The sequence below is a fragment of the Pseudopodoces humilis genome, chromosome 14 (assembly GCF_049639895.1).
Source record: "Pseudopodoces humilis isolate 2021_Gansu_Grassland_sample_001 chromosome 14, ASM4963989v1, whole genome shotgun sequence".
NCBI classification, from domain to species: Eukaryota; Metazoa; Chordata; class Aves; order Passeriformes; family Paridae; genus Pseudopodoces; species Pseudopodoces humilis.
In genome coordinates this window covers 18,786,030-18,805,591 of record NC_142213.1, presented here as the reverse complement: position 1 = coordinate 18,805,591, position 19,562 = coordinate 18,786,030, and the positions used below count along the sequence as shown (strand labels likewise).

General features: G+C 46.7%; 1 protein-coding gene across 1 annotated transcript; it reads left to right on the top strand.

The window, feature by feature from the left end:
- The first annotated feature begins 1,639 nt into the window (after nt 1-1,639).
- On the top strand, nt 1,640-10,269 carry LOC102108247 (fatty acyl-CoA hydrolase precursor, medium chain-like). The gene is made up of 14 exons (XM_088062439.1): nt 1,640-1,791; nt 2,916-3,108; nt 3,928-4,072; nt 4,520-4,653; nt 4,993-5,146; nt 6,019-6,120; nt 6,396-6,500; nt 6,632-6,685; nt 7,155-7,295; nt 7,380-7,466; nt 8,133-8,280; nt 8,471-8,602; nt 8,927-8,999; nt 9,418-10,269. Exons 1-14 carry the CDS (start codon nt 1,719-1,721, stop codon nt 9,590-9,592), a joined length of 1,716 nt encoding a protein of 571 aa, XP_087918565.1. The 5' UTR covers nt 1,640-1,718; the 3' UTR covers nt 9,593-10,269.
- Nucleotides 10,270-19,562: the final 9,293 nt, after the last annotated feature.

Genomic DNA, 19,562 nt, shown 5'->3' with positions numbered 1-19,562 from the left:
TTACAAAAGTGCATTGCTGGTGCAAGAGCTGCTGAGTCAGGGGAAAAAAACCAAACAAACAGAAAAAGGCAGAGCCTAATACCTGCATAAAATCAACACAACCTCTTAGTTAATGTCAGCAGGTAATCTCTGTTCAGCTAGTCTGTTCTCTCCTTTTCACATCATCCTTCAATTATGGGTGGGAAATGACTCAAAATAAATCCTCTGGATTTTCCAGAGTGTGAGAAATAAACTTGTAAAAATTCGTAAAAATCTAAATAAATGTATATAACAATAATGATATAAAATATAAAGTACAGTATGACACACAAGCCCTTCCCAGATCTAGCCACGAATTCCCACTCAAAGGATAACGATCCTAGCCGGCGCCCATCAACAAAAGAATAGACAGGACGCGGCCCATCAAGCTGACAGGAAAAAAAAACAACTCCTCAAACTGACAAGGACAGGCTCGGTGACCATCAACGGGGAAGAATAGGCAGGACACGAAACATCAAGCCAAAACGGAGAGGCACCGACGAGATATTCATCACCGAACCCGAACACCTCGCCTTGCGGGCTACCGTTGGGGGAAGCCATCAAGTAAACAAAAGGAAAAATCCAGCCGAAATATCCATCGGCTCCAACCCGGATCCAGCCATCCCATCCGGATGGCCTGAACCACAAGAGCCACTCAGAATTTCTTTACATATGAGGAGACTCAGTCCGGACGTCCATTCGACTCTATTCTCCAACGCCAGGAAATCAATTCATACGACAATCAAAGACTGTTGATGAATGGTGCCTGCCTGGAATTTGGCCTCAAGGCTAAAAATCCCTATAAAAACCCCGGACAGTTTACCCTCCTTCGTGGATTTGGGAACACCTATACCTTTGGGTATAGACCCCTGTCCACCCAGCGCTGCGCTGTTTGTTTTATTGTGGTTTTCCCTCATTGTTTATTTTTTTATAGAAATTGTTTTATAATAAATTGTTTTTATTTAACCCAAATCTGCCTTTGCATTTATAACAAGAGGCATTAGATATATTTAGTTACCACCCAAATACACCCTTCAATATTGCTCCCACGTTACCAAAGCTGATCATTCATCTGTTTATTGTTGTAACTGCATTGCAGCACTAAACCAAACATCCCTGCACACACAGAACTGAGTGACAGGAGTCTCCTGCACCCTGCAGGAAAAGCTGGGATTTCTCCAGTATTGTTTTTTCTGTCCGAAAATACCTTTGAATGTGACTAAATATCACTCAACTTTGACTTCAGTAAAAGTACACTTTGCAGGGGTCTTGGTGTGGAGGTGGCTATATTGTGTTTCTTCCAGTGCGATCTTACTGGCCAAATGCAGTAAATGCAATAAAGCAGACTGGAGGCGCGTTCCTGGTCTCTGCAGCGCAGGCTGAGGAAACCCTCCCCTCCCTGTCCCAGGCGCTGGTGCTGCAGCAGCAGGACAGCGCTGCAGCTGCACCAGTGCAGGGCTGTTTGCAAAGCACTGGCAAGTTGTGCCCGAGCTCCTGTGAGTGCGATTCGAAAGGAGCAGTGAGGAGGCAGCAGGAGTCCCGAGGGGCAGGAGGGCTCCCCGTTGCCGAGCCGAGCCCGGCAGTCCCGTTGCTGGCTCGCAGCCCGAGCACTCCCTGGCCTCCTCCGCCTTTGCCTTGCGTAAGGCGGCCCTGGCCCAGCCTATAAAGGCCCGGCCTGCGGGCTTGGTGCCAGCGGCACCATGGCAGCTGCGAGGGACACGGCGCTGCTGGCCTGCATCCTCTTCCTCGGGGGCACGGCGCTGGTGGCGACAGGTAAACACCGGGGCTTCTGCCCTTTGGTCCCTGAAGGGCGAGAGGGAACCTGCAGCTGCCTCCTGCTGCCACCCGAGAGCCGGGCACAAAGCCTGGGCTGAGCCGGGCACAAAGCCTGGGCTGAGCCGGGCACAGAGCCTGAGCTGAGCCGGGCACAAAGCCTGGGCTGAGCCGGGCACAAATCCTGGGCTGAGCCGGGCACAAATCCTGGGCTGAGCCGGGCACAAAGCCTGGGCTGAGCCGGGCACAGAGCCTGGGCTGAGCCGGGCACAAACTCTGGATTGAGCTGGGCAGAAATCCTGGGCTGAGCCGGGCACAAACTCTGGATTGAGCTGGGCAGAAACCCTGGGCTGAGCTGGGCATTCAAACTGAGCTTCAATAGCAAAAAGTTCATTTCAATTTTTAATCTGCTTTCAGTCATTTGTCTCATTTGCCTCCTATGCAAACAGCAAAATCAAATTCCTGTCCCAAAATCTTGCCTGCTGACACTGAGCAGCCACAGTGCCACATCTGTAATTTGATATTAGAACTTTCACACAGATCTTAAAATGAGACCTGCTTAAATGTTATCAGGATTTGTTTGTGCCAGACTATTTTTAGCTATGTTAGAAGCTTTTTCTTTTGACTATACTTACTACTAAGAGTTTCTGTGTTCATTGTCTTTTCTTAATGAGAGCAATCTATTGGGTTTTTATCTAACAACCCCGGGCAAAAAAAAAAAGATTAAGATCTATGTGCAACCACTAATGCCTGGGTGGTAAGACAATACATATTACATACCTGAAGGAGATTGTACATTCAGACCAATCAAAATGAAGGCTAAAATTATGTCAGCTATATTGATTTAATAAAGGTATAATAAAAATGTGTTAGAATAAATTAGTAAATCTAAAATTTAAATGAGGAAACACTAGTAATCAAATGAGTAAAATATTGAGTAAATCAAACTACTAAAATAAACTAGCAGATTAGAATAGTGTACTGTTTAAAGTGATTGGAGGTTGTTGAAGCTTTTTGTATAAACATTACTTGTTTAAGTAAACTAAAGGTGCCTATTTAAGTAGCAAATCGAGCAATTCCTTAGAAACAGACCAATTCTGTGTTGTTGTGCTCCTGTCCCACAGAACACCCAGAAGCAGAGACCAAACATGGGAGAGTGCGAGGGTACCAGTTCCGAGTGGACGCAGCTGAGAGGACTGTAAATGTCTTTTTGGGGCTTCCCTTTGCTAAGCCTCCGGTTGGATCACTGAGGTTTGCTGAACCCCAGCCACCTGAGCCATGGGAAGGTGTCAGAGATGCCACTTCCTACCCACCAATGTAAGGCAATGATAAAACCACAGAACCCTTCCAAATGTTATGCTCTATGCAATTCCATGACTCTGATGTGCACACAGGGCCATCCACCAGGATAAATTCCTTGGTGTCCTGTGGTTGCTCCTGCAGCTCTTCCAGGGGATGCATTTCTGAAGACACTTTATGAGCTGCTGTCTTTACCAAAAGCTGCTGTTCCACAGGCACCAGCAATGAACTGAGATGGAGCAGCACTTTACAGATAATGCTCAGGAGCACTTGGTCATCACTTACCAGTCACTAGAGACCTTTGGAACAGAGATAGAAGAAGCTGAGGAAATGTTGGAATACAGCATTAGGGAGAAAGTGCTGAGTCAGCTGCTTAGAAGGGCACGTAAGATAAGGAGAGCAATTCTGATCTACCTTGTAAATGTCTCACTCCCGTGCTCCTACTGCCCTTGTTTAGTGTCTCAAGCCTAATACCTGCCATTGCAACATAGCAACTATTGGAGATGTAAAATGATTAACTTATACTTTCACTGAAGTAATTTATAGCCATATGTATTTGCTGATATATTTCTGTGATATTTTAAAACATGCAAAATTGTATCTGAATGTCACTGTGTACTGCAGTGGCTTGATTTTTACAGATCTCATTAATGACAGGTCAAAGGAAGAAAATCTACTAAAAGTAGAAATACATTATGCTTGCAGTGCTACCAATCTAGAAATGTGCTAGAGATCATTTCCTGGTTGGCACTTTGTTGTGGAAACACCAAAAAGCTTCTCTTCATTGCTTCCAGGTTTTAGTTAATTCTGTTGCTTGTTACTTTTTCATTTATTCAGGTGTCTACAGGACAAAGTACTAGGACAGCTGACTTCAGACATGGTTACCAACAGAAAAGAGAAAGTTCCTCTCCAAGTGTCTGAGGATTGCTTGTACCTAAATGTGTACACACCCGTTTCTACAGGAAAACAGGAGAAGCTGCCTGTAAGCAAAATCCTCATAACACCTTGAGCAAAATCATCTGACAGCAACCTTCAACCTGTGCCATGAGCCGACATGCAGGGGCAGTTTTGTTGTGATGGTCAACTTACCTGCTTTGCCCCAGCAAATATTAGCTGAGATTGAAGAGAGACACAAAATCCCATTTTACAAGTAAAATTGTATTGGCATTTTAGCTAAGCAGTGCTTGATTTAACCTAAATGATCTGTCCAAAGTCACAGGGCACTGGCACAGTGTAGGTATTTAACCTGCTATAAATCAGTGACATTTTGTAGACCTGCAGGCCGGAAACTCAAAGGCTACAATTTGTGAAATGTAATCTAAAAGTATCAGGAATAAAACAGTACAAAATATTAGATCTTGGGGTATATTTAAATTTTATCACGGGAGCTCATACCTGTGCTGGGTTGATCCTGCTTTTCTCTTTCCAGGTTTTAGTTTGGATCCATGGAGGTGGATTAGTTCTTGGAGCAGCTTCATCATATGATGGCTCAGCATTAGCAGCATTTGAAAACGTGGTGGTTGTAGCAATTCAGTACAGGCTAGGTATTGCTGGATATTTCAGGTAAGATGCTTGATCTCTGTTTTTCCTAAGTGATTTCCAAACTGAAGTGTGCAAAGCCATTTTCATAAACACAAGTGCAGAAGACTTGCTTATGCAGAGAAACATTTCTGAGCTGCAGTTACAAGAGCTGGGGACAGTTTCCAGTCCCCAGGCAGTTTCCAGCTCTGTTCTTGTGGGGTTGCTGCTCCAATCTCAGGGCTTTCCGAGCCATTCATCTGTCAGTTGTGTAGAGAAGTTCTGTGTAGAGAACGGCAGATGATTTCTCCCACCACAGATTGTCCTTTCCTCTGCCTTTCTGCTTGCATTGAGCATTTAAACAAATCTGCTCTCTCCCTGCAGCACTGGTGATGAGCATGCCCGAGGTAACTGGGGCTATTTAGACCAAGTAGCGGCTCTTCGGTGGATTCAGGAAAATATCGTACATTTTGGGGGAGATCCAGGATCTGTCACTATCTTTGGAGAATCTGCAGGAGGAATCAGTGTTTCTGCTCTTGTGAGTTCACAGTAATATGGAATTTTATTTACTTAGGGGGAGAAATCCCCTCCATCCATTTTCAGTATCTGCAAGAGAAGTCAGCGAGAGAAAAGGGACGGTGTTACAGTGACACATCACCTGGGTCTTTGATACAACAACAAGGCAACAGGATAGCAAAACAATACAGATTCTGATTGATAAAAATGTGCACTTTTCATACTCAAATGTTGTAGTTAAGGAACAGAATGTTATTCCTCATCTGCTGAATTAAATTCTGGTGGGTTTGAGATTAGACCCTCAAAAGTCTGAGAAATGTCCTTTAAGAGGAGTTGTGGACTCTTGCCCATTTTTGGTTTGCTTTGACAGCCGCTTGTGCAAAGTGCTCGAGGTGAATAGTGCTGACAGCTGCAGCAGCCCTGCAGTTTGTGACCCAGTGATTGTGTAAAATCTTTATTTCAACCTGGAGCACACGAGCTGTGACAAAGCTGTCCTTCTCCAGTCCCTCACACTTTGTTGGAGAGCACACAGCCCAACCAGGGTTCATTGTACATGGGGTACAAACCCCCGTTTCCTGAGGCCAAAAGCTCTTTCTTGCCCTTCTGCAGCAGAGCCAGACTGCCTTGGGCACCCTCAGTCTGTACCTGGCTTGCAGTGTGGTGCCGTGGAGCGCTGGAAGCAAAGTGCAGTGGGAGGGGAAAGGCAGCTGAACTCCTCCTCCCTGCGAGCGCTGCCAAAGCACTTTGCACTGCTGGACTGTGCTCAGAGGCTGCACAAGAACACTCTTACCACATGGGCTGTCAAAATGTTCCAAATGGCCACTGCTGGCACTGAAATCCAAAATCACTGCGTGGAACACAGTGCTTGTCATGCTTGTTCTTGATTTTTCACAGGTCTTGTCTCCCCTGGCCAAGGGGCTGTTCCACAAGGCCATTTCAGAGAGTGGTACTGCAACCATGGGCTTGTTCACTGACCAGCCTAACGAGGATGCACAAGTGGGTATTTGTGGCAATTTTAATCCCTTTTTCCAGATAGATTTGCACATCCTAAACTGTTCCAAAATACAGAAACATTGTTTTCTACCTGTGAAACAAAACACAGTCATTAAAGTCAATATTTCTGTGTGCAAATCATACATGTTTAATGAAGTGTTGCTTTTCAAACACCCAAATATCCACAAATAGAGAAGAATGAAATGTAAAGGACTTGGTGTCTCATAGAGCCAGATACAGGAAATGTGTCCAAAACTGTTTGTTCTCACTGCTTGCAGAAAATTGCTGCTATCTCTGGCTGTAAAAAATCCAGTTCAGCTGCAATGGTTGAATGCTTGAGAGGAAAAACAGAAGAAGAACTAGTACAGATAACACTGAAAATGGTAGGTGAAATGACACTTCTTGCATTTAAATGACATCTCAGATCTTTTCATAGCAGAGAATACTCTGTGTGTGCTGTAACATTAGAAGAACCTGATGTGGATGTAAACTCTGACTTTCTTGACTTTTTCAGGACATGACAGCCCTGCAGCTCTGCAGCGACGCCTCACCTGAAAATTGCAAACAGGTTCCTGCCCTTCCATTCTGCATCACTTGGAGCTTCCTGTGGTTTGCTGTTGTGCTCTACCAGGGCAAGGAGAAGAAAACGGCACAGATTATTCTGGAGAACCTGAAAATCAAATCATTTCTTATCTCCTACTTAAAAGCTCTTATCACAATGCTCATGTGCCTTTGGCACTTCAATACAGAAATTGGTTTTTGCCCCACTGTTCCAAACATCCATGGCCATACTGAACTAAGAAAAGATGTAAATTCAACATAATGACTTCTGTTTCACAAACATTAGTATTATCTTCACAGTCTTCTGCCTAGTGCAGAAAATCATTCAGAAAAAAAATTAAGATGGCTTGGAAGGCATTATTTCATGTATTTTCATTTGTCTTCACATTAGAACTGCAGTTAAATTTGAACGTCCTTTAGAAGCACCATGAATGTATTAATTAAGCTTTATTTTTCTTTTTCTCCTTTTTTTTTAGGACTTCTTTTTAATCAATACATGTGTAGATGGTGTATTTTTTCCAAAGAGTCCCAGGGAATTACTCTCTGAAAAATCAATCAATGCGGTCCCATATATAATTGGAGTAAATAACTGTGAATTTGGATGGGATATTCCAGTGGTAAGACACTGAATATGTTCTAAAATAAACATCATTTTGTAAATAGAAGCTTTTTGATTTAGTATGATTCTCTGTATCACACAGATGATGAAATACCCTCCTTTCGTGGACGGTCTGAGTAAAGATGTTGCACGTCAAATTTTACAGAGCCAATTGCCAGTATTCATTAAGGTAAGAGGCCATTGCCAGAATAACCCCGTGCTGCTTTCTCGCTGGTCTGGCTGTTTTTACCCCTGGAGGAACATATTTCACTGGAAATGCCATTGTGCTGGACATTGGGCTCCCTGAATTGGGGTAGAAATGGGCAGAGATGTGCTGCACTCCTGTTACCCATAGTGACTGAAAATACTCTCTAAATGTCCAGCCTAAATGCCCCTCTTGCTTAAAAGGAGGCCTGTGGGAAACCAGGAGTGATGCAGGTACCTGAACACAGGTCTCTTGGGATATTTTAGATACCCCAGGTAACGCAAGACATGCAGAGTCCCAGCAGGTATGACAGGAGACCAATGGGACACAACCTCCTGAAATGCAGCAGGATTTCTCTGCAGTTAGGAAGGTTCTTTCCACAGAAGGGAGAACAGTCTGCTTCACTGACTGCTGTTTATCAAGAGGTGTTGGATCCTTAGATCTTGCATCCCCCTTTTCCCTGAGATCACCTGAATCCACAGCTGTGTAACTCCAGTCCTGAGCTCCGAGCCACACTCTGACACAGCTGAGGATTTTCTCTGAAAGGTGATGTTTGGGGTTAGCCAGGGATGTGCAGATGCCACAGACTCACTGCTGTTAGTCCTTATACTGTTCATCATCATTCTAGAGTGCTTTTTATTGCTGTTTCAGGGTATTACATCTGAAATTGTTGACAGAGTGTACAAGGAGTACATGGGGAATGCAGAAAGCCCTGCTCAGGTCCGAGATGGCCTCCTGGATGCAATTGGAGATGTCTTCTTTGTCGTCTCATCTGTGGAAGTGGCCAGACACCACAGGGGTAACTCAGCAGCTTCTACAGAACAACTGTAGAATTCTGTCTGGGGGTGGTGTGGGCAGTGTGCAGCACTTTTCACTACCCAAAGAACTGGCAGTGTTTTCATTCAACCAAAACAGCTTCTAAGGAACCTTTATCATCCCTGGGACAGATATTTTCAGCTCTCAAACCAGCACTTCTCTGTATCCTCTAGATGCTGGCAACCCAGTCTACTTTTATGAATTCCAACATCGACCAAGTTCAGTGGAAGGTGTGGTACCCGAGTTTGTCAAAGCAGATCATGGAGCTGAGATTGCCTTTGTCCTTGGAAAGCCATTCTTAGCTGGTGATGTACCCATGCTTACTCCATATTCCTTTTAGAAGCTCTTTAGTACTCATTTTAATTACTGCAGGTCTTTAGAATAGAACTTCTCTCTTATAAGCATTAGAAGCATTATATATAAGCATAATTTATATATCATAAGCATTATTATGAGCATAAACATTTTCTCTCCTCACTAGTAGACACTTTTCATTCCATCATTCATCTGCAGTTCTCTCCTAGAAAACACTCCAGTAGCTCAGGGCAACAAGTAGAAGTGTTGCAATTGATAGAGCTCATTCCAATTATTTACTTTCTAATGTGGCCGTTTCATCTCTCCCATTTCAGGAGATGCTACAAAAGAAGAAAATAAACTGAGCAGAACTGTTATGAGATACTGGACCAACTTTGCTAAAAATGGGTGAGAACCACAATGCTAATTACAGCTCAGGTTTTGTCTGTGCTGCCCAGAACACACCTACCTGCCTGAAGCAGTACTTATATGGTGGTTCCTAGAAATTTGGCAGAATTGAAGATAAATGTTGAAGCAATTTCTCTTCTTCATGGTCTTGTAAAAGAACCTGCAGACATGAGAAAACAAAAAAAATCTAAGAGCTGTTACTCCAACTGCAGTGGTGTTTAGATCTAAAATTAATGACAACTATTATACTTTTGCTCTTCCACTGAGGAGCTTTTTCATCAAGTACTGTCCATGTATTCAGGTACCAGAATCACATAGTCTGGGCTCCTGCTGGTTTTCTGGAATGCTGTGAACCTGAACACTCAGAGAGCAATGGATTGGCAAATGGAGAGCTAACTTTTCCTTCTGTTATTTCCAGAAATCCCAACGGAGAGGGCTTGGTCCATTGGCCCCAGTATGGCCTGGAGGAAAAATACCTAGGAATAGACCTGGAGCAAAAGGCAGCAGAGAAACTGAAAGAACACAGAGTGCAGTTTTGGGCACAACTCATGAAACAAAGTCAGACTGAAAGGAGAAAACACACAGATTTATAAGAGCTGTGGAGGGTTCAGTTTGCTTTTAAAAGCCAAAGGAAAGTCAAACAAAATGAGTTTGTCAGGATGCAGAGTAATAATCACCTTTTAACTCATTGTTGTCATCTGCTGTCCTAATCTCAGTGAAAGTAGAGAAACAAAGGCCATTTGGAATGTTTGTCAGACTAAAAATCACTATTTAATGAAGCAAGCAGAAACCCCACCGAGTCTTTCCGGGTCCAAACAGACCATGGTACCTCCTCAGTGCATATTAAAGCTGAATAATGAGCTGGGAATGGGCAAATGAACTGAAATCTGTAAGAAATTGTTGGAGTCTGAGACACAGAGTGTGTGCCCTTGTTTCTGATGCATAGCTCTGAGATCCAGAAAAACACTGAATTTGAAAAAATTGAAAAATGAATTGAAATCTGTAAGAAATTATCTATACAGAATGTACCATGAGTGTCAGACTGTTTGATGTGCCTATTCACCTCTTCTTTCAGAAGAGCATGATCAGTTGTCCTTCCTAGAGCCCCCTTCTGCCTTCTTTAACTGGAAGTTGCTTGTAGGCAGCAGAGCATCCATCAAGCTACATCTCTGAGGTGGGCTTGACATCTCACAGAAGAGGACGGGAAATCTTTATTTGTTGTATTGGTTTGTGAATTGTTATAAATAAATGGTACTTTGATTTTTTGGAACTTGCTTTGCTTTCACATAACAGACAGAGGCTAATTCCCGAGAGGTTAAGTCATACCCGAGAAGCCAGAAATGTGCCCAGTTTCTCTCTTCCACCTCAATGGTTTCAGGTATGAATCTTTCAGGTTTCTGTGCAGGACCTGAGGCTTAAGGCTCTTTCCAGAAACTCTTCTGGGCTGTGACTGTGTGTCCTTCAACCCTTCCAGGCAAATTCCCAGGGCAGTGACTGCAGGGAGGACGCAGTGCTGGCAGGACAGACGTGCACAGAGGCAGAGGGGGGAGCAGAGGCTGCTGGTATTCCCTGCACGTTGTTGGCTCAGCAGCAGCAGCAGAGAGAAGATCTGCTGAGGCAGAGTGTGCACCCCCAGCCTCCCACAGCTGTGGGAGGGGTCTGGGCACACAGGCACTGAAGTGGCTTTTTTGCCAAGTTACACGAGCAGCAGCTACAAAGGAACAATGTGGGAATCCAGCAAGCCAGGGAAGCTCTCCTCATGAGCACAAACAAAGAAACAGCCCTACTGTCACTACCACCCCTTTAACTGGTGCTCAGCTCCCACACGCCACAGCACCCCGGGGGGCTCTCACAGGGACAGCCCAAGCTCCTGCTGCAGCTGTTGACCCTTTGAAGGCAGCTTCTTCTTCTTCCTCCTCCTCCTTCTCACCTCTGGCTTCACTTGCTTTTGCCCACCTGTGGACCTCAAGCAGTGAGATCTGCACTACCTGGCCAATCCCTTTTGTGCATGTTCCATAACTTGTGAAAATCACCAGTTGTTGCAATTAGTAACAGCTGATTGCAGCAAAATTCCTTTGACTTGTGTCACACATTTCTTCTTCCTTCCCTTGTTTTGGTCTGACACAGCCTTTAGGCCCATTATTGGTTTGCTGAATCAATGTGTCTGTCCTTGTACTTTGAAAAAATCATTATCTGACCAGGACAGAAGAAATGCCGTGTGTTTGGGAATGCAAAGCCACAGGTATAACTCCTGTGTAGAAGGCAGCTGTTTTATTAGGCACACATGATAACAAAGCAGTTTCTGACTGTGTGAGAGGAAGTATTCTGTCTCTGTGTGGATTTTAAACAAACCCCAAATACAGAGACCGGTACTCTGTCAAACAGCTGAGAAAGGAATAACAGCAAAGGCACAGTGTACAGGCTACATTTAAGCAACAGATCCTTACATTATGGGCCAAACCTAATTTTATTTCATAGCTTTAGTGTTTGTGGTGACTTGGTATAGATTCCCAGCTGCACCTATATTGGAAGAAATTCTTAGCAGTATATTTAGGGGTAATACTCAACAAGAACTGCTGCTGTTCTGTTTTTCACATTCATCTATAAAAGCCTTAAGTATTTTCTTTAAATTGTATTAATGTTCCATAATTACTCTAATTGCCTTTCCAAGGTGGTCACCAAGTGTGTTTGTTCTGTGCCACTCCTGCTTCTCTGATCCTTTTGTTGCTAAATGCAAAATATGGAAATTTTCATTGCCCTAGGATGATCTTTGCTCTTTGATCTCTGTCCCATTCAAGCCTGATCAACAAGGAGGGAGATTTAATCCGTGAAACAGAGCAGGCAACAAGCGCTAAGTGATGTCCAGCTGCTCGAAGCACAAATTCCCGCTCAGCAGAGTTGCCTTGTTAAGATTTGGGGCTGGACATGTTCCAGTGATCTCGGCCCCGGGTGAGGTTAACAAAGCTCGGCCAGAAGGATTTCCACTGATCCACGCGGAATGCAGAATTCCTGGGCCACGAGGACATTGGGCAGAACCCCCAGATAAGGAAGAGACAAATAAAGGAACTCGGCAACGGTGTGGGATCAGCTCGGCCTGGCTAAAGGGCAATTCCGGCAGGGGCAGATCAGGACCCCCGAGTGATGGAGCCCCCCCACAGGAAAGCACCGAGCCAAAGGAGGAGAGAGATAGAGCAGGGCAGTAATTAGCACGAGAAGCGAGAGACTCATTAAGCGATAGAAGAGAGAATAGTAGTCAATAAGAGAACTATGTACCTTGGAACCGTAAGTGCAGGTTAATGTCTTTGTTTGCTAAAAGGTGTCAAGAGTGGAAAGTTGTGCCAGTCGCGCCGCCTGGCTTGGTGGATTCGGCACCTTTCGGTGCCCTTTGTGGGCAGAAGTGTGAATGAAGGCATGGCGGGCCCTGGCAGGAAAGGGCCGGTTCGGGGCCAGCCCCGAGTGCCCCGGCCGAGGCTCGGTGCCTCAGCCGTGCGGGCGGGAGCGGGGACGGAGCTGCCGTGAGGGGAACGCCCGGCCCGGGGGCGCGCGCGGCGCCTCAGGCGGGCAGGAGCACAAGGGCCTCTCTGAGGGCTCGTGAATTCTTGCTCTGATTTTGTACCATGAGATGGTTTTGCCAGAACTGTGCTGGTGGGAGAAGGAACTGTGGCTGTGTTGGGAAGTACCACGGTGAGGAGAGTAGGTGCAACAGCGCTGAGCATTAGGTTAAGGCCTCAATTCTGTCATCTGTTAGATGCTGAATTTGAGGGACGTCAGGGTGGCAGACCTTGGCAATGTTCTCTTACCTTTTGGCTTTTTTTGGTTCTCAGAAAGAAGAATGGAACTCTGCTGCAAAGGATTGGTGTGAAGATGCGGATGACTGGGGAGCCTGTGAAGTTTTTATCCCCACTGTTGTCTCAGCAGCTCAGATTTAGAGCGTTTCCCATCTGCAGTGCACAGGGAGCACCGGCCGTGCCCTCAGCCTCAGGAGCTGCACCCCAGCACAGCCTGGCCGGGTGTGCAGGACACTGGGGCAGAGCTCAGGAGCCACCACAAACACAGCAAAGGCTGCAGACACAGCATGCACTGCCTGGCACCACCTGCAGTCCCTGCCAGCAGTTTGCTCTGTGAGCAGCCAGGTTAAAGTTGACTGGAGTTTGTCTCCAGGGGCTGTAACTCACACCTGTGCACAGACATGGAGGAACATCTGGAGTAAAGGCCACAAGCAGCATTTGGAGTGAAGTGCACAAGCACAGCCACAGCACTCAGGATTAACAGGTGCATCATAGATGTGCTAAACTAATTTAAAGACTGTGGGTCTTGTAAGCCACTGAGCTGTAAAGAGAGGCGTGGGCAGGAGTGGATCTGTAGAAATGGAGCACCTCTCCTGTGGAGACAGGCTGAGAGAGCTGTGTTGTCCAGCCTGGACAAGAGAAGGCTCTGGGGAGACCTTGGAGCCCCTTGGAGTACCCCAAGGGAGCCTGCAAGAAAAATGGAGAGGGGCATTTGCCAAGGGCATGTAGCAACAGCACAATTCAAAGCAATTCAGGTGTGAATCAGATATGCAGCAGAAATTCCTCCCTGGCAGGGTGGGCAGGCCCTGGCACAGGGTGCCCAGAGCAGCTGGGGCTGTCCCTGGATCCCTGGCAGTGCCCAAGGCCAGGCTGGAAAGGGCTTGGAGCAGCCTGGCATAGAGGAAGGGGTCCCTGCCCATGGCAGAGGTGGGAGGAGTAGAGCTTTGAGGTTTCTTCCAACCCTGTCCTAGTTTAGGGCAAATTAGGAAGGAAAACTCCAAATGGGGATTTCCCCAGGGAAATGCCCCTCCCCACCAACTGGTCCGGGAAAAGGAAAAAAAAAAATTCCTTGGAGAGAAGTGGAAAAAGCTGTTTATTTAACAGAAATTGAGTAATATTAAATAATAAAACCTCTTGCTGTTCGATGGGATGGCAAATCTAGGAAGAAAAGTCCTTTCCATGTGGTGTAGCTCGGCTCGCTCAGGTTCTTATCAGTCCCTCCGGCACTGGAAATTGCCGAGGCCCAGGCCCCGGTGGGCCACAGGCGTGAGCTCCCGGGGTTTGGCTGGGTGTTCAGTCCAGAGCTTGCACAGATCGAAGAAAACTGGAAAAAGACAAAGGTCCAGGGAACTCCTCTGCCTCAGCTAGCTAAAACTAACTAAAAGCCAGAGAGAAGCTCTGTCCCGCTGTCTGTCCGTGCTGCAGACACCACAGTCCAGGAACGAGATGTGTGGGAGTGATGTTTTTCCTTAACACAAACTGCGCGCTTCTTCTTCCCCCTCTCTTGCTCTCAAAGCCAGTCTTAAAGGTGCAGAACTTAATATATAACATAAACCAGATGATTGGGGATACCAGTATCATAAAGTCACCTCACGACATTCCACCCTTATCCCCATATCGTCAACTTATTATCAAAATTAATATATATATATATTTTAACCCTACAACACATACATTATATACAGACAAGGGCATTTATTCATGATCTTCACCCAACCATCAGGTCTTCCTGAGGTACACATTGTGTTGTTCCATCTTTCCGCATTATCCACCATGTGCAACCCGGTCCTTGAGCAAAAACAACCCCACGAATAGGTTTGTCTGCACTCGAAGTAGAATTGATCCAAACTGTCTTTCCTAACAAACCTCTGAGATGTACCGCTGGGACTTCGTCTCCGTCTACTATATGAAGGGGCTCGGATTGGGCTGGGCCTGCTCGGTTGGTGGAACCTCGGGTGTTAACTATCCAGGTGGCCTTTGCTAGATGCTGCTCCCAATTTTGGAAAGATCCCCCACCCAATGCTTTCAAGGTAGTCTTTAACAGTCCATTGTACCTTTCCACTTTTCCCGCAGCAGGTGCATGGTAGGGGATATGGTACACCCACTCAATGCCATGTTCCCTAGCCCAGGAGTTCATAAGGTTATTCTTGAAATGAGTCCCATTGTCTGACTCAATCCTCTCAGGGGTGCCATGCCTCCAAAGGACCTGCTTTTCAAGTCCCAGGATGGTGTTCCGGGCAGTGGCATGAGGCACAGGGTAGGTTTCCAACCATCCAGTGGTGGCTTCTACCATTGTGAGCGCTTGCCTTGGCGGGTTTGGGGCAGTGTGATGTAGTCAATCTGCCAGGCTTCCCCATATCTATATTTGGACCAACGCCCACCGTACCATAGCGGCTTCAACCACTTGGCTTGCTTGATCGTGGCACACGTCTCACAATCATGGATAACTTGGGAAATACTGTCCATGGTTAGATCCACCCCTCGATCTCATGCCCACTTATAGGTGGCATCCCTACCCTGATGGCCTGAGGCGTCCTGGGCCCATCGAGCTAGGAACAACTCTCCCTTGTGTTGCCAATCTAAGTCTGTCTTTGACACCTCTATCTTTGCAGCCTGATCCACCTGCTCATTGTTTCGGTGCTCTTCATTAGCCCTACTCTTGGGGACATGGACATCTACATGACGGACCCTCACAGACAGTTTCTCTACCCTGGTGGCGATGTCTTTCCACTCATCAGCAGCCCAGATTGGCTTTCTTCTGCGTTGCCAGTTGGCTCTTTTCCACCTTTCCAGCCATCCCCACAGATCATTGGCTACCATCCATGAATCAGTGTAGAGGTAGAGTTTTGGCCACTTCTCTCTTTCAGCAATGTCCAGGGCCAGTTGAACAGCTTTGAGTTCAGCAAGTTGGCTTGATCCACCTTCTTCAGTGGCCTCTGCGACCTGTCGTGTGGGGCTCCATACGGCTGCTTTCCACTTCCGGTTCATCCCTACGATGCGACAGGAACCATCAGTGAACAGAGCATAGCATATTTCTTCTGCTGGCAGTTGGTTGTATGGTGGAGCTTCTTCAGCTCGTGTCACTTGTTCCTGCTCCTCTTCATCAGTGAGACCAAAGTTTTCACCTTCTGGCCAGTTTGTAATTATCTCCAAAATCCCAGGGCGATTTGGGTTTCCAATACGGGCGCGCTGCGTGATGAGAGCGATCCACTTGCTCCATGTAGCGTTGGTGGCGTGGTGGGTAGAGGGAACCTTTCCTTTGAACATCCACCCCAGCACTGGCAGTCGGGGGGCCAGGAGGAGTTGTGCTTCTGTGCCAATCACTTCTGAGGCGGCTTGAACTCCTTCATAGGCAGCTAAGATTTCCTTCTCTGTGGGAGTGTAATTGGCTTCGGACCCTCTGTAGCTTCGGCTCCAGAATCCCAGTGGTCGGCCTCGAGTCTCCCCAGGCACTTTCTGCCAAAGGCTCCAGGACAGACCGTGGCTCCCGGCTGCAGAGTAGAGCACGTTCTTCACGTCTGGTCCTGTTCTGACTGGGCCAAGAGCTACTGCATGAGCGATCTCCTGTTTGATCTGAGCAAAGGCTTGTTGTTGTTCAGGGCCCCACTGGAAAGTGTTCTTTTTGCGGGTGACCAGGTAAAGAGGGCTCACAATCTGGCTGTACTCAGGAATGTGCATCCTCCAAAAACCTATGGCACCTAGGAAAGCTTGCGTTTCATTCTTGTTGGCTGGTGGAGACATTGCTGTGATCTTGTTGATGACATCCGTAGGAATCTGACGCCGTCCATCTTGCCACTTTACCCCCAGGAACTGAATTTCACGAGCTGGTCCCTTAACTTTGCTTTTCTTGATGGCAAAACCGGCTTTCAGGAGAACCTGGATGATTTTCTCTCCTTTCTCAAAAACCTCTTCAGCCGTCTTTCCCCAAACAATGATGTCATCAATGTACTGCAGATGTTCTGGAGCCTCACCCTTTTCCAGGGCAGCCTGGATCAGTCCATGGCAGGTGGTGGGGCTGTGCTTCCACCCCTGGGGCAGTCAGTTCCAGGTGTACTGCACTCTCCTCCTCGTGAAGGCAAACTGAGGCCTGCATTCTGCTGCCAGGGGAATGGAGAAAAATGCATTGGCAATGTCAATAGTGGCATACCACTTTGCTGCCTTGGACTCCAGCTCGTACTGGAGCTCCAGCATGTCCGGCACGGCAGCGCTCAGCGGTGGAGTCACTTCATTCAATGCACGATAGTCCACAGTCAATCTCCATTCTCCTTCAGATTTACGCACAGGCCAGATGGGGCTGTTGAAGGGTGAGTGGGTTTTGCTGACCACCCCTTGGTTCTCCAGTTCTCGGATCATCTTGTGGATGGGGATCACAGCATCTCGAGTTGTTCTATATTGTCGGCGGTGCACTGTTGAGGTGGCAATTGGCACTCGCTGTTCTTCCACTTTTAGGAGTCCTACTGCAGATGGGTTCTCTGACAGTCCAGGCAAAGTGTTCAATTGCTTGATGCCCTCTGTCTCTACAGCTGCTATCCCAAATGCCCACCTAAGCCCCTTTGGGTCCTTAAAATACCCACTTCGGAGGTAGTCTATGCCCAAAATGCATGGGGCCTCTGGGCCAGTCACAATGGGGTGTTTCTTCCACTCATTTCCAGTCAGGCTCACATCAGCTTCCACTAAAGTAAAGTCCTGTGATCCCCCTGTCGCACCAGCAATAGAAACAGATTCTGCCCCTACATATCTTGATGGGATTAGGGTGCACTGTGCACCAGTGTCAACCAAGGCCTCATATTTTCGTGGTTCTGATGTGCCAGGCCAACGAATCCACACAGTCCAAAAGACACGGTTTTCATTAGCCTCTACCTGGCTAGGTAAGCCTGGTTATCGTTCTTTCCTTGGGTATATGTCTTGGAGGTTCCTTCAAGGGAGTCAGACATGTCATCATCATACTTGTCAGTTTGACTACAGGCTACTGGAGCGGCTTTCTTTTTGGTGGAGTATTCCCCCTGAGTCTTGCTGTCTTTCAGTTCATGCACCCGTTTTGCCAGAGCAGCAGTAGATTTTCCATCTCATCTTTTCATGTTTTCTCCACAGTCACGTAGGAAAAACCACAGCTCAGCTCGTAGCTTTTTCTCTCTATCTGGGGAACTTCTGCTTTGAGTACCAGGGCTCCTGGTCTGTACTGCTGAGACTGGAAGAAGGTCCTCCCTGAGTTTCTTGAAATTCTCCTCCATTTTGTCTTGGAAGTTTTGCATATGGGTTTCCATAGCTGCAATTTTTGTCTGTATGGGGCCATGCACGGTATCTGCATATGCTCGAAGCTTCTTCGCCATATCCAGCACAGTCTCCTCCCTGTCATCCCACTTCATTGTTGCTAAAGCAGAAGCGTATTCTTGTGGCTCAAGTCAAACAAGTTTTTGCCACATCACAGATGTACATGGCACCAAGTCTGGATTTCTAATACCTAAGTCACCCACGAAGACAATCTCTACTATTGCCATTTCTCTCAAGCGCTGAATCCCTTGTTCTATGGTTTTCCAACGAGTTTGCTGTATATAGAGATCATCTGCACACAGATATCTTTGTGCCATGCTTCTTAGGACCCGTTCCCAGAGACTATAAGGGTCAGCCCCCCTCATCATCTCCTGGTCAATAACCGGATCGTGTGACAGGGACCCCAGATGCCTCGCTTCAGTGCCATCCAGAACTGTAGCCTCGCCTGCAGCATCCCACAGACGGACTAACTAACTAATTATAGATTCATCAGGTCATCGAGTGTAATCTTTTCTCAGGCCACGAAGGTCCTTCAGGGAGAAAGGGTCACCAGTGCCTTCTGATTTTGTGTCAGTTGCTCATCTTGAGGGTCCTTCCCCCACATCACCATTATCATCATCTACTGGCCGATCGGTTTTGGTTTTGAATTTCATGCCTCTCGTGGCAGAAGCAACAGACACTGGCTTAGGCTCACTGTCTGGTTTGGCTGCTGGCTTGGCTGCAGCCTGAGTGACTGGGGTAGCTGCTGATTTATCTGCCTGCCCTACAGTATCTAGCAGCGTGCGATAAGCATACGCTAGGGCCCAGCTTATTGCAATGAGATTTTTCTCCTTAGAATCATCATAGCAATTCTCTTTCAGATATTTCCCTACTTCATCTGGGTTCTGAATTTGTTCACGTGAAAATTCCCAGGCTGGGGGATCAGAAAATTCCTTCAGAGTTCGGCCAATTCTCTCCCATTCTCTACACCACTCAGGATTTCCCACACCTGAGTCTACTTCTGGGGCAGGGGTCTCGTTGGCTCCTCTGGATATCTCAGCCCTCACTCTAGAGAAGTTGCAGACTATATAGAGGAAGCTTAACAGCTGAACTACCAGGAAAGTGACCAGGAAAGTGGTATCCTTAACACTCAGGGGAAACTGGATATTCTCAAAGAGGGACATAACAGATTCAAAGGAGAAGACGGAAAGGAAAGGCTGAAAAGCCTCATCCCCTGGTCTTTCTCTAACAAACTGGGTGCAATTACCAATAAACTCCCAAAATGTGCTACTGGGACTGGGAGGCAGGGTCGGGCAAAGAAACCATAAGCCAAACATACCTGACAGAAACTTCAGTAGTTTTATGAACTTCCTATAAATACTTATCACCGAGCCCAGTACAATAACCATTCTAATCCGTGCCCCTCTACTGTGAAAGAGGGCAAAGACAGGTATTAAAACCTCAAAAACTTTTAGGGACCAGGTCCACATGAAGGCCTCCACCCCAAGAGACATTATGTATCCAA

Bases quoted from the DNA above. Each gene is read 5' to 3' on its own strand.
- LOC102108247 (XM_088062439.1), top strand. From the start codon at position 1,719: ATGGCAGCTGCGAGGGACACGGCGCTGCTGGCCTGCATCCTCTTCCTC. The intron at 5,147-6,018 runs GTGAGTTCACAG...GATTTTTCACAG, and splicing joins GAATCAGTGTTTCTGCTCTT to GTCTTGTCTCCCCTGGCCAA. The intron at 6,501-6,631 runs GTAGGTGAAATG...TGACTTTTTCAG, and splicing joins TACAGATAACACTGAAAATG to GACATGACAGCCCTGCAGCT.